Source organism: Eretmochelys imbricata, chromosome 7 (assembly GCF_965152235.1).
Source record: "Eretmochelys imbricata isolate rEreImb1 chromosome 7, rEreImb1.hap1, whole genome shotgun sequence".
Lineage (NCBI taxonomy): Eukaryota > Metazoa > Chordata > Testudines > Cheloniidae > Eretmochelys > Eretmochelys imbricata.
The window spans coordinates 96,664,567-96,679,408 of NC_135578.1; the positions used below are offsets into that span (position 1 = coordinate 96,664,567).

At 38.6% G+C, this 14,842-nt stretch overlaps 1 protein-coding gene across 1 annotated transcript in view; it reads left to right on the plus strand.

Moving 5' to 3' along the window:
* The window catches only part of CFAP46 (cilia and flagella associated protein 46), a 149,352-nt gene that overhangs the window by 17,520 nt on the left and 116,990 nt on the right, over positions 1-14,842 (plus strand). Inside the window, exons 6-9 of the mRNA XM_077822155.1 lie at positions 9,237-9,360; positions 11,614-11,708; positions 13,083-13,193; positions 14,310-14,409. Coding sequence (XP_077678281.1) covers positions 9,237-9,360; positions 11,614-11,708; positions 13,083-13,193; positions 14,310-14,409 — 430 coding nt within the window. The remainder of the gene's footprint in view (positions 1-9,236; positions 9,361-11,613; positions 11,709-13,082; positions 13,194-14,309; positions 14,410-14,842) is intronic.

Here is a 14,842-nt window from a genome sequence, read left to right on the forward strand (position 1 = left end):
GAATTCTATCCCTCAGGCGCCTAAGTATTAGTGCTCAAAAAGGACACATGAAGGTGTACTTTGGGGACAGGTGGAAGCCAGTTTTGAAAAATTTGCTCCGATAGATTTCCTGAATTAAAGGGAAAATTATGTGGTTGGATAATATTGAAATATTATTTTAAAGCAGTTTTCAGCCGGTCACAACAGTGGGTTCCAACAAAATAAGTCTGGGACCTAATTCCTTTAACAATATGAGGTCCTGCTAAAAAGACCACTTCTCTCCTAGTCTGGTACTTCCACAATTGAGATTGGCTTGGTTGCTTGAGCTAACAGTCCTGGATTTTAACAGAGAAGTTATCTGGTGTTCTCAGTGAAAAGGCATTGATCCTTTTTGCATTTTAGTTCAATGGAGTTGAAAAGTACTTTCTCAGGGTCTCTCTGGGTTGAAGAGCATACAGAGGCTAAGACACTTGCAGGTCAATGGTCACCAAGAAAAAGGAATGTTGAAAATAACTCAGCTCAGAATGTGAGTAGGTTTACTGCATTTCTAATTATATAAAAAGCAAGTGATATCAGAAATCTTCACAAAAATGAATAAGAAAAGCAGTAGGAGCAAAGAGAAAAAAATGTTTTAGGTAGAAAACCATCATCAGTGCATTTTTCTAGAACTTACCGTGTAAAGCAGAATTGAAGCTAGGTTAATGGTATCCACATTGTAACATTTTTCAAAGGATTTGAAAGATAGTCAGTGCTTAGATGCCATGGTGCCATTGAAATACTTAAGACAGATAGCACAGGAAACTTCTTCCAACTGATTTATGCCAGACCCTCACTAGAATGCGCATCTATATAACGCAAATTCTGATATAACGTGGTCGCGGCCACAGATCCCAAATTTCAGTACAGTACCATTTTTTTTTTTAGTATAGACGCAATAAATCAACCACTGAGCACACTCCTGTCAACTCTAGTACTCCACCAGAACGAGGAGTGCAAGTGCAGTTGACGGGAGAGCATCAGCTATTCATGTAGCTGAAGTTGTGTATCTTAGATTGACCCTGCACAGTAGCGTAGACAAGCCCTAAGATGATTGCTGTAGGCCTAGAACGCCATACAAATGTAATATAATAAAAATTTACAGGTACAGTACTGTATTTATCTTTAGAAAGATGTCAAAAATGTCAGGCAAAAGGAAGGCTTACTCGGTGCAGGAAAAATTGGATGCTGTCGAAGGACTTAGAAATGGCGAAACCCAGGCAAAGATTAGCCTCGATACTGGCATTAACGAGTCCACCTTTCGTGGATGGCTAAAGAATGCTGACAAGCTCAGAACTTACATTCATAACCTGGATGAAGAGTGTGGCCTTCAAAGAAAATGAGCCCATTTAGTGAATGATGCTGATCTTGATTCTGCAGTGTTCACGTGGTTTGTGCAAGAACAGCAGAAAGGCATTCTGATCTCTGGTCCACTTATAGCCATGCAAGTGGAAAAAATCGACCAGGAACTTAAAGGCAAATTCAGCAATTTTAAGGCAAGTTTGGGTTGGCTATGACGATTTCAAAAAGACACGGAATCTCTCAGATTGCAGTTTTGGGGGAAAAATGCTCTGCTGACGACAACGATGCGCAATCATACTCTGCGAAGCTGAGGGAAATTTTACAGGCAGAGGGTTACTTGGAGGAATAGGTTTACAATGCAGATGAAACAGGAATTTATTATTGTCAAGGTTCCTTCCCCACTCTGAACTCTAGGATACAGATGTGGGGACCTGCATGAAAACCTCCTAAGCTTACTTTTACCAGCTTAGGTTAAAACTTCCCCAAGGTACACATTAATTTTATCCTTTGTCCTTGGAATATCCACTGCCACCACCAAACTCTAACTGGGTTTACTGGGAAACGTAGTTTGGACACGTCTTTCCCCCCAGAATCCTCCCAACCCTTGCACCCCACTTCCTGGGAAAGGTTTGGTAAAAATCCTCACCAATTTGCATAGGTGACTACAGACCCAAACCCTTGGATCTGAGAACAATGAAAAAGCATTCAGTTTTCTTACAAGAAGACTTTTAATAGAAATAGAAGTAGATAGAAGTAAAGGAATCACCCCTGTAAAATCAGGATGGTAGATACCTTACAGGGTAATTAGATTCAAAACATAGAGAATCCCCCTAGGCAAAACCTTAAGTTACAAAAAAGACACACAGACAGAAATAGTCATTCTATTCAGCACAGTTCTTTTCTCAGCCATTTAAAGAAATCATAATCTAACACATACCTAGCTAGATTACTTACTAAAGTTCTAAGACTCCGTTCCTGTTCTATCCCTGGCAAAAACAGCATACCGACAAACACAGACCCTTTGTTTCTCTCCCTCCTCCCAGCTTTTGAAAATATCTTGTCTCCTCATTGGTCATTTTGGTCAGGTGCCAGTGAGGTTACCTTTAGCTTCTTAACCCTTTACAGGTGAGAGGATTTTTCCTCTGGCCAGGAGGGATTTCAAAGGGGTTTACCCTTCCCTTTATACTTATGACAATTATAAAATGTTGTCCGTTTAAAACCCTGGTGGTCAGAACAGATGAACATAAGAAAGAAGGATATAAACAGGTAAAAGATTGCCTTACTTTATTATTTTGTGTGAATGCAACAGGCAAGCATAAATTAAAACCATTGTGCATTGGAAAGTCTCGCATGCCTCTGTGCTTTCATCACGTAAATGTGAATTGCCTGTACAAGAACTCCAAAAATTCCCAGATGACAAGAGAGATTTTTGAACAATGTTCTTTACCGAATTTGTCCCTTCTGTGCGAAAGCATTAGCGGGAAAAACGCTTAGAAGAAAAGGCCGTTCTTTTGCTAGACAACGGTCCAGTGCATCCTCCGGCCAAAAGACTCAAAACCTGTGACAGTAAAATACGGGTTGAATACTTATCTAAAAACACGACTTCCAAAATCCAGCCATTTGATCAAGGTGTTATCGCCATTTTTAAGCAGCACTGTTGACGGAACTTGGTACAACAAATGATAGAAAGCGAGTTGTCTGTCACCGATTTGCTGAAGAAGTTGACTATAAAAGACTTCTTTTACATTGGTAGCTATTCCTGGAATTTATTAAATGCTGAAACAATAAACCACTGTTGGATGGTGGAACTGAGAGAGTAGTTTGGTCATCCGCTCCTGGAAGAAAATGAAGAAAGCAGATCACAGTCTGACAAGGAATTCGACTTTGAGGGATTTACAGAGGAGGAAGTTGGAAGAACAGACGTGGAGTGGATGCAGGAGCTGTGCGAGCAACTGTCTTGGCTCGGGGTAACTGTACTGCCACAAAATATCGAGTCCTGGATAAGAGGTGATGATGAAGCAGAAGAATTTTGTCCCGTTGCTGAAAGTCTAACGGATGACCAAATTCTTCAGGCAGTACGACCAAACAACATTCCAGAAGCTGAAGAATTGGCCTTCGCCGTGGAAGAAGAAGAGGAAGATGAAGTGGACGTGGTTCCAACGTCAACTGCAATCATAGCCGGCTTAGAGACTGCTTTGAAATGGTTTGAGACGTAAGACATTGAGCCTATAAAAATTATGCAGCTAAGTAGTCTTTTGCAGATTGCTAAGTGGAAGCAGCACAGCAGCAAGAAGCAAAAGCAACTCACCAACTTTTTAAAGAAAAACTAAACTAGTTTATTGTAATGTCAACTTTAAATCTCTAATAAATCAACACTTTTTTTTATCGTTCATTGTTTCCTTCAAGTAGGAGTTTATTTTCTAAGGTTTTCTATACTTTATGGATGTGACATTTACTGTATACAGTAATTTCATTTTAACGCGGTCCCCGCTATAACACGGTACTTGTCATGGATCCCAAATCCCACGTTCTAGCGAGGGTCCGGTGTATTGCCTATGAGGAAAAACAAGAATGGAGAAATTGTAGTTGTTTGACATTTGTAATTCTGTCCATAGATTAGTATTTCATTTGAAGTTTTGTAGAACTGAACATAGAAATGTGTTGTTTTTCCCCTAGGCCAGTGATAAGGAAAGTCTTAAATGAATGCAGTGAATTTTTTATCCAAAGATATCCATCATAGTGAACTATCACGTATGGATTCCCTGAATAAGACCAGGTGTAAACTCCAAAAGCTCTTTAGGATTTTGCACACTGAATTGGTTGAAGCTGTTCCATATGTGCACCAACTAACTGTACCAGTGCTGCCCCCATTTTTCATTGACTGTTGTTGTTGCAGTAGTACCTGAAATAACCATTTTGCAGACCATTCGAGCTCATGATGTATTTCTGCCTCGTTTCTCCCTTGATCTCTTTGTGGCTTTTTCAGTTCTTCCATTTACCAGGTGTGACAAATGTGGGAATTTTCTGTAATAATATTTTTATAAGCTGTCTCTCTGACACTGTACCTAATCACCCTCATTATTGTGTCACCAGCATCATAAGATATTGTGCATCAGATGCCTGGCTGTGTCCAAACCCTGACAGATAATCTTCTTGAAATCTTTATGCTTTTTGGGAGGTGGCAGAAAATTCATTTAGGTATCAGCCTGCTTCCATAGCTTGAACTGTGCCTTGCCCTTGTAAGACATAGCTACCACAGGTGGCAGCTGTTGTAAAAAGGCAAACTCTTTTCCCATGGGCAACCTAGCATCCAAACTCATTTGGGTTTGGGGTGATGCACTCTGAGTTTATCCAGTCTAGTCTTGGCAACTGTCAGTCATGACTCTAGGAATCTCCTGGACAGGGCTTGAGTTTCAAACCCAGAAACCTTAGCCAACCACCTCTAAAACTGAAGAATGCTTGGCTATTCCTGAGCACACTCATTCCCTTTGCACTGTCTGCCAATGTCATCAGCCTCTGAAATGTCACTAGTTTCATGCGTGTACAAATAACTTCATTGAATTTCCTTCACAGCTAGGCTTTCTGATCCCAAACAAACTATACCTTGTCTGGATGAGCCAGTATATCAGGGGGCCAGTAAAGGAACAGCACTACTAATCTTTGCAAACCAATGAAAGCTGATAGGAACAAAGTGCCAAGTATGTAGATTATCCCTGCCAAAAAAGAGCCAGTATGGCAACAGAAACTGACAAATTGTTCACTTATTTGCTTTCGGAGTTGCCAGGTATCACGGATCTATAGGTTTTGGTCTATGACCAGGCTGTAACCAGGCCCTTGGGAGTGACCTCTTTAGTGTGCCAGACCCCAAGGACACACACAGGTCTTCAGCCTCTAAGGCTCTGAAACTGGGCCTTTAGGCACAAGTGATCCCTATCTTTCTCTGTGGTTCCCTGCAGTGAATCCAGCCAAGCCAGACTCCTGTGGGAGACTTGTCCTCTACTCCTTCAGGGCACTATGCTGTCCGTAAATACTTGCAGCAATACTAGCCAGCCTTTTCAAAACAAGGTAACCATTTATTAGTCCCCTGCTATATAAATTCTGAAAGTCCTTAAGTTAGCAAAGAGAGGTAAGGTCAAGACAGAGATCAGACTGGCCAATGCAAGGGCTCCCTGAAGGCATGCTGCTGGTGAAACCATCTTGGCTCGTCGTCTCTGCTCTGTCCCTTTGTCTTTGGCTCCAGGTATGTGTCTGTGTCTTTGAGAGCTCAGCTTTTAATACAGCCGCCTGTTACCTTGTTTTTGTTCTCCAGCTCCAGCCATGCTATATTCATATGTTCAGCTGCCTCTGCAGCAAGGTGCTAATCTGTGGTCATTAGGTTTTCCACTGTCTCTGTAGGGTCTTCCATTCAAATATGTTGATTCCAGCCCAGACAGTCCTAATGGCTATAGGTCTCAAATATCTAACCTCATCTCCCAGAGAATGAAAATGAGTTGTCCCTTCTGCTCCCATCCCCAAATGGGTAGCGGTGCCAGGCCTTGGGCATAGATGTGCACAAGTATTTATGACTGCATTTTTCTGGCATTTATAATGAAGTGCAGCAGAAAGTTGAGGAATAAAATTCTCTTTTTGGGAAAAAGTGAAAGCCAGTGTGATGAAAGCAAAAGAGTCTTATAGTCACTTCCGATGGTCTTTTGTCCAGTTATTCACCCTCTCCACCACAGAGGTGTGAGCAATAAGCACAAACTGAGAAGTCTCCTTGTATAACTGAACCTTGATTTAAGGGTGCTCGGTATTGAGAAAATGAGGACGTTCTACCTACTTTGAGGACCTTCCTTAGGGAGGGAAACTAAAAGCTTTTTATCTCTGATGTCCCCTAAATACCTTCAATGAATAGGTCTGAGCATTAGCCAAAAAGGCTACAAAATTAATTTTTTAAAATCTGTTGCAAAATTTTCCCCCTTCTTTGAATGTAATTGATCTTAGCAATATGAGCCAAAGACACTGCAAGGAATTCCAGGCCATCCTGGCAAAGAATATTAATGAGCCTCTGACACTAGAGGTATCCCCACTGGATTATAATTTTCCTCATTACAATTTTTGATATCTGTTAGCTAGTTTTTAATTCATTTAAAATGTGCTACATTGATTTTGTGTAGAGCTAATATTTTAATTAGAATGGAATACAGTATTAAGTCAAATATCTCACAGAAGCCAAATAAACTGGATATTTTTGATGAGATCACAAATTTGGTTGATACAGTAATGGTTGACAAGACCTATTTTCCATAAAACCACGTTTAACTTTAATTATAATACTGTCTTCTAATTATTTACTGATTGCATCCTTTATCAGCTTTTCCAAAACTGTGCCCGAGATCGATTCCTGGCTTGCCAGCCCATAGTTAACCAGGCCATTCTGTACAGCCTTTTAAAATATTTGCACAATTTTCCAGTTCTTTAGAATTTCCACAGTGTTCCAAGATTTGCTAAAAAGCTACATCAGGGACTCAGGGGCCTTCTTCCTATTCTTTTAAAACTCTTGGGTTCCACTCATGCTACTGCTGGTATGTTTTACGAAACTGTTTTCACTCAAAAACTGGTCCCTTCCTTCTGGAAAGTTGTTCTTTTTTCCTACCTAATTGCCCTAACGTGGCAAACAATATTTGCAGGAGCCAAAACAATAATGGTAAAATGAAAACATAGCTACTCTAGATATAAAGTGTGTGGGAGTAAGGAGACCTATAGTCAAGTAACTTAACCAATTTCTTGGTTCTGCCTAAGCAAGTTCTTAAAAACAAACAAAAATCCATTCTAAAATATCTCTGATCTAAATGTTTGTTGCCCTTCCCCCTGAATTTAGCTCAATTTAAAATTTCCTTCAGTTCAATTACCAATTCTTCCTCATGCTACTGGGCCAACTAAACAGCTGTCATCTTTTCAACCTCATTAAAGTGCTGATCCAGCAAAGCAGATGCATAATTTTAAACTCAGGATTAATTTCGTTGACTTCAATGAGAGTAAAGACTAAAAGGCTTAAAGTTATGCATGTGTTAAGTGCCTTTCTAGGTAAAGGCCTAATTTCCTTGTTTGTGAAGTAAAAGAAAAATGGAATAACTGGAGAGCAATTAGAATATTGAACTCCAGCCAGCTAGAGGCAAGAAGTACAAGGCTGTGGAAATTATACTATAGATAAACACATTCTGTTTTCCCATATTTTTTCCAGTTTTCATATTAAAGAAAGCAATAAATCAGTGTTTGATTTCTTCCCCTCCCCACCACACAAACACCATTTATCATGAGCTAATACAGCAGTACAGTAGGACAAGCTATACTATGCTTTCACTGTACTTGCAAAAAATAAAGACTGAATTTAAAGAAGCGGTCTCTCCCAAGAGTGAGGTATATTCTGTTGTGGAGTTTGAGATGAAAATCAGAAAACTTTTCATTTTGAGAATTTGGATTAAATTGCTGCTCCACTGAGTTTTCTTCTAATGTAGAGACACTTATGGCTTGGAGTCAAGCCCGGAGTAAGGGACAGTATGATGTTTCATTGCTCCATGTGTGGCCCAGGAGGGAGATTTATGACTCAATCACAATTTCCATCCTGGTCTCCCCACTGCTCCAGTGAGTGAGTAAATCATGCAGGTATATATTCAGTGCAGCATATGTTCCCTTCTGTGCTGACACAGCTACTCTGGCAGGGATGTTAGGGAGGGGGTGGCGCTAAAGCTCCTCCCAGTTCCCCCCGTCTGTCCCTTCCTGTTTACCTGTGTGAGGTGAGGCGTAGTCTGCACAATGCTATGCATTGTACCCCTCTGTTGCTGTACCAGACAGGCCACAATTTGGCCTTTAGTTATAGTCTTTAAACTGTTACACAATTTAAAATATTTTGATTATGCAGTCATTTACTTGGGTCCTGATTCTGCACCATTGACATCAGTGGGAGATTTACCACCAAGTCTTCTGCTTTAGTACTGGGGGGAAAATAACATTTATGTAACATGATCCCTTGTACATCTGATAGTATCTTTTATTGCACTACAGTGTCTATTTTGTTTTCTTTGGGTTTTTTTTTTTGTTTTGTTTTTTTTTAAAGTGGACCCTGGGGCGGGGGGAAATGAAAAGTTGAATCCAACAGAGAAAAAATCCAAAGGTTATGCTAAAGGCTGTGAAAAATACCATGCTATGAATAAATCACATTATATGAAAATATCCTCTTTGGAGAATGTTGGGGAAACTTGTGAATTGCATGTTAAATGTATGCCCTGCAGGAGTAGTAGTCTCTTTGCATTAACCTTTTCATCTTTTACATTTACATTAATTTGCTAGAAACATTAAAATGCGTTATTTAAGAGTTAACAATGGGTCTCTACTTGTTAAATCCTGATAAAATACTGAAAATGCAACAGGTATACTTCATCCAACTCCTGGCATGAATAGTGATTTATCTGACTTGACAGCTTTGTGAATCCAATCCTTTCATCAGGTAGAGAAAAAGAAATCTGAGAACACAGCACACTGAAATGTTTTACCAGCTTGTTTCATTTCACAGTTTCTGAATTTTTCTGTTTAATTCTTTGATTGAAAAGTAGTCAAAAAACCTTCAAATCTAGTCACTTATGAGAAAATTTTGTAATTGTGATTTTGAAAAAGCTGCATTAAATAGAAGATAAAAGTTATAAGATATTGTAGATGAAGAAAGGGCTTGGAGCTAGGAGGTCTGTAGTTTAACATCCTGTTTGGGAATTATTGCCTTATAGTACCATTCTTCTCTATAGCACTGTAATGGGGAGCATGCAGCTCTTCTGGGTGAAGCATGAATTTATAAAGTCTCCTGATAGAATGTAAATAACTGAAATTTTCTTTAGATAATAAGTGTTATTAGATGTTTAAATAATATATTTTTGTTTGTCTTGCAGAGAGCTACTTGAATGTTTCTTGGATGCTTCGAAAATTAAAGAAGCAGTGGATTTTTCATCTACAGCAGCTGCATTCATTAAAAATAATGTTCCAGATAAATACCAACACATGTTTTCTCTAATGGTAATTCTAAATATATCTATATATTTATATCTGTATCTATCTAATCGGTAATATTTAAATTAAGGATCAGAATTTGATTCTAGAACTAGCAAAATGCCCTATGAAGTCAGTGAGAGTTTTCCCAGCATCATGAATAAAGGATTTCAGCACTTTAAAAGTGGTTTATCACAAAACATAAAGATCACAAAATATCCCAGAATGCAGTTTCTGGTAAATTTTATTATTGAATTTCTCTTTTCCATTTATCAGAAATTTCAGGACTTTGAGTATAACTGAAATAACAAATAATGCAAGGTAAAGCAACATAGAACTGATGTATTACAAAGGCAGATATCAACAGTGAAAATAATTTGCATAATTATTCATTTTGCTGTTGTAGGCTAAAGTCAGCCCTGGGGTAATATCACTGGAGTTTTATACCAGATTATTCTTATAAATCAGTTTTATAAGGATAGCTACTGTGATAATAATATTTGGGGATACTCCAGGTTAATAACTTAATAAGCATAACCTGGGTTAATAAACTCTTCTTCATCCAATATGTTAATAAGCTTAGTTTACATTTATAAGCTCACAAATAAGGTAACTCAAGGTAAACTATTTAAATATGAGAAAGTCCTATTTTAAAAAGCAAAAATTCCAGAACAGCTAAAGTGTTTGGGGAAATGAATGAATGAAGATGAGTCTATAGGACAATTGTTTATTAAGTGTGCCTTACATTTCCCATTATCCAAATTTATCCAAAACATTTCTTGGGGAGCTATAACATTTCCATGGTTTGCAACAGACCTGAAATTTGGCAAGGGGATGTTTATGGGGTCACAGAAGCACCTCTTGTCGTCTCCCTTAAAATCCATTTAGATTTGGCCAAGTCTCAAATTGTCAAAAATTGTCATTTGCAATCTGCATTCTGCTTAACAGAGCTTGCTAGAGACTTGCTGCTAAAATTGATCACCATTGAAGTGAGCTGTAGCTCACGAAAACTCATGCTCAAATAAATTGGTTAGTCTCTAAGGTGCCACAAGTACTCCTTTTCTTTTTGCGAATACAGACTAACACGGCTGTTACTCTGAAACATTGCACCTACCCTAAGCATGTTCTCAGGAATCTCACTTCAATGTGCCACTGATGGATCTTCTTCATCTTCAAAATGTTGATTGCCCTAGGATTGGATGCACTGTGTGTGAACCAGGAGACTATGAGATCTCAACTCATGCCCACTAATTAATGTTAATAATTCTGAGCTCTCCACATCCTTATTGTTTGGCAAGACTTCGTACCCCAGTGAGGAATTACAAAATGGGGGATTGGATCCCAAATCTTTAAAACGGGTGTAGGACTCCTTGCAATTGTGATATTAGTGAAGCAGTAAAATGGAGAAAAGCCAGGCTGTGCATTGTTAGCTGCTTGGAGACACTGTTGAGAAAATCAGCCTGGCAGTGGCCTTAAAATGAACATAAAATGGTTTTAAAATTACATCTGGACTGAATGTCTCAGCAGTGCCACCAAGCTTTGCACTCCCTTTAGTGCTTTAGTAATAGCATAATTGATTTCAGGATCTTTTAAGCTTTTAGCTTTTAAATAACATTGCATGAGGAAAAATACTCCGCAGGGGATAAACATAGAGAATTCTTGAGTGGGAGATGGGTCGGGAAGGAGATAAAGAGATTGAAGGAAGGTAATGCAAGAATGGAAGAGCTTTTAAAATAACCAAAAATTCTGTTGGGGGTAGTGGGAAGCTAAGCCTTCCTCACAAAGGGTGAGATGGTTGGGAGAACAGAGGGCAGGGTGAGGTGTGAGAGAAGTTGAGGTGGTCATGTTTGTTGGCATGTGGAAGGTGAGTACAATAGGCAGTAAATCAAGGTAAATCAGAGCAGATGAATTTGTGTGCTGTGGTTAATAGTATGTAAATATACAGGTGTGTGACAGTAGTGGTACAGTGTTCATCCACAGTAACTGGAGGAGACTGTTAGGGCTTTAGTTAGTACTTTAAATCAAATCCTAATAGTATGTAGAGGTTTAACTTAATGGGCCAAATCCTCAGGTGGCATAAATTGGCATAGCCCTAGTAGGTAAAATATTCTTGCCTGTTATGCAGGAGGTCAGACTAGATTAGCACAATGGTCCCTTCTGGCCTTAAAATCTATGGAAGGAAAAATGTAGTCAATGAACCTACATTAATTTACACCAGCTGATGACCTGTTCCTTTGTGGTTTATTAAAATGGTGAATTATTTTGTTACCATTTTTGTAGGTGCATCACAAACTAATGAACGCTTCCCAGATAGAGGAAGACATACAAAGCTCCATCAGTTTGTCAGTCATTTATAAAATTCAAACAATAAAATCGTAAGTATTGGAATCCAGCCGTCCTTTTGAATTTTGATTTCTGACAATAAATATGTAAATCCAGATCCTAGCTCCTGTTCTGGTGGAACAAAGCAGCTTGTAAAGCCATCTTAGCTGATCATTAGAGGAATCCTCTTGCCTAAAGGAATCCTAGAAATCTGGGTGTTGTGGAGAAGCCATGATGGATCCAGTGCCACCCTTCTCCCAGCACCTAGCACAAGGGAAAGAGGTGAAATGATCCACTGGGACAATGTGCCATTGTGTGAAAATTATGCTGAGAACTGAGGGAATTTAAAGATGTCTGAAAGCCATCATTGCATAAATGTAGCTGAGTACAGATAACTGTACATAAATCTTAAATGAGGAGAGAGAGAAAGAGAGAATTGTGGAAGTCACATCTTAAATATAGGGGACAAGTCATAAAGGGAGAAATTATCACCTATAGCTTTTAAAAATTTAAAAACGAAGAACAAAACACAGGCATCTAGACCTTGCTTTCTTTTAGCAACTATCAAACACAACTGAGCCCATGGTCCCAAAAACTTAACCACTTAATTTTCCCAACTTCTCAACCAAAGAGCCATTCATTTAAGGGCAAATTCTGTTCTTATGTAGATAGAGGTATTTCTGGAATAACTTCTGCTTATGTAAATAAGAGCGGAATTGAGCACTCTTTTCTTTGAGCTCCTTTTCCTTGCCCATACGTTCAGTTTCATTCTCCAGCTCTAACATTTCTCTCACTCTGAAATTTTCTTCTTGCCTGGGCTTCAAAACATTTTCCAGATTCCATTTGAATCTAGATTATTCAAGATATCCAATCATATGGTGTTCATGTGGATATTTTCTTATATGGCATCTTGTTTCTGGGAATCCTTAGCTATTTCTTGCCACGTTCTATGGTTACTTTCATTTTGAATAATTCTATTACAGTAAGCAGCAGTACATTCCACTTAAATGGTGAGGTAGAAACATTACTGTGGTTAGGGGACATACGATACATCTACAGAGAAAAAAAAAACCCACAGAAGTGAGCCTCAGAGCCTGGGTCAATTGACTTGAGCTCACAAGGCTTGCACTGTGGGACTAAATTTGTCAGTGTAGACATTCAGCTTGGGCTAAGGCTTCGACTCTGAGACCCAAGTGAGTAGGGAAGGTCTTAGAGCCCAGGACACAGCGCCAGAGCCTGAAAGTCTGTACTGATATTTTTAGCCTCACAGTGTGAGCCACACAAGCCCAAGTCAGTTGACCTGGGCTCTGAGACTCGCTGCCTTGGGAGTTTTTTTGCAGTGTAGGTGTACCCAGAGTGTTACAGAAGAATATTTGAAATATTTATTTTTCTGATTAAATAACCATCCGTTTCTAATATAATTGCAGACAATTGGATACAAATGAGTTTCCAAGAGAAGCCACCACAAGTCTGAATACCGTGTTTGAATTTTTGAAACAGTATGACGAGGATTCTTCAGTTTCAGTTCTTGATGAAAAGTAAGTTTTATTGGTCATCGCCCTCTGAAAGATCATGATGAGCCTGATTCTGATCCCATGAAGTCCATGGCACAATTTCTATTCATCTTTGTGAAAGTAGTTATTCTTCATCATCATTATTTGCAATAGTACTTAGATGTTCAAATGAGGGATCAAGGTCCCATTTTGTTAAATTAAGCAGCCCTGTAGTATCAAATATCTTCTCCCCGTGTAGGTACTTATAGACCATGATTAAATGTTCTTTTAACCTTGTCTTTGATAAACTGAATAGATTGAGCTGATAGAATTTAGTCTCTCAATTTAATACAGTTTTCCAGACCTAAATCATTCCAGCTCTTTTCTGAACCCTCCCTAATTTTTCAACATGATTTTTGAAGTGCGGACACCACACTGGATCCAGTATTCCAGCAGTGGTTTCACCAATGTTGTATATAGAGGTAATGTCTTCTTTTTACTCTTCATGCTTGATATTTTCCTATTAATCCATCCAAGTACTATCTTAGCTTTTTTAGCCATAATTTGCACTGGAAGTTCATGTTAATTAGGTTATCTTTCAGTCCTCCTTACGGTCACAGCTTTCTAGAATACAGTCCCCTTCCTGTAAGCATAACCTACATTCTTTGTTCCAAGATATATGGCCTTATGTTTGGCTGTAGTAGAATGCATGACATCTGATTGCATCAAGTTTGCCAACTGACCTGGATCACTCAGTATCAATGATTTGACCTCATTATTTGCCACCTTGACTGTCTTTGTGTTATCTGCAAGCTTTGTCAGCAATTATTTTATATTTTCTTCCAGATCAGTGAAGATGATGATAAGGAATGGAGTTGGGCTAAGAACCAATCCCTGTAGGATCCCATTAAAACACCCTCACTGGTTGATAATTTCCCACAGACAGTTACATTTTGGTATTGATCAGTTAGCCTGCTTTTAATTAATTTACTGTTTACTGTATTGATTCTGTATAGTGCTAGTATTAAATCACAATGGCCTGCAGTATTAATTCAGATACTTTAGAGAAATCCAAGTGAGATTTATCACCTTAATCAAGGAATTATATCAAGTTAATTGGATGAGACAAATGATCTTTTAATGATTTTATTATTTTTGCAGAATTCCTTTGCTTCTAGAATTGGCTCGTCTTTCTTTGAAATTAAACTGTATCCAACTTGCATTTGATTGCATACATGATTTGAAGCAAGCTGGGATTCAAGTAAGTGCTAGGATTACACTGGTCTAATACTTTACTGTTATTATGCTTCAAAACAATTCTGTATGCATCAAGGCCTATTCTCACACTGAGGTACTGATGTAATTAACCCTCATTAATATGAATAGGAGATACTTGCATAAATTTTCTGTCCCTAAATTAGAGAAAAGATGAACGATTAAGGAAAAGAGTTTGTCTCAGAATAGTTAAAAGAAAAGTTTTGTTAAATAAAATGTTAAATACAGATTCCTGTCTATATTTTGAAACTGTCTCCTGTGGAAAGTCTTAATTGGGGATACCTCCAAAACTCCTCATGTGGGAGGTATCTCTCTCCCAAAACGATGTCGCAGTTTTGGAAAAGATGTAACCAGCCCAGCCATGGAAGATTCTGTCAGCCATCAATATGTAAGCTGTAAAAGCAGTGATATTTTACTTA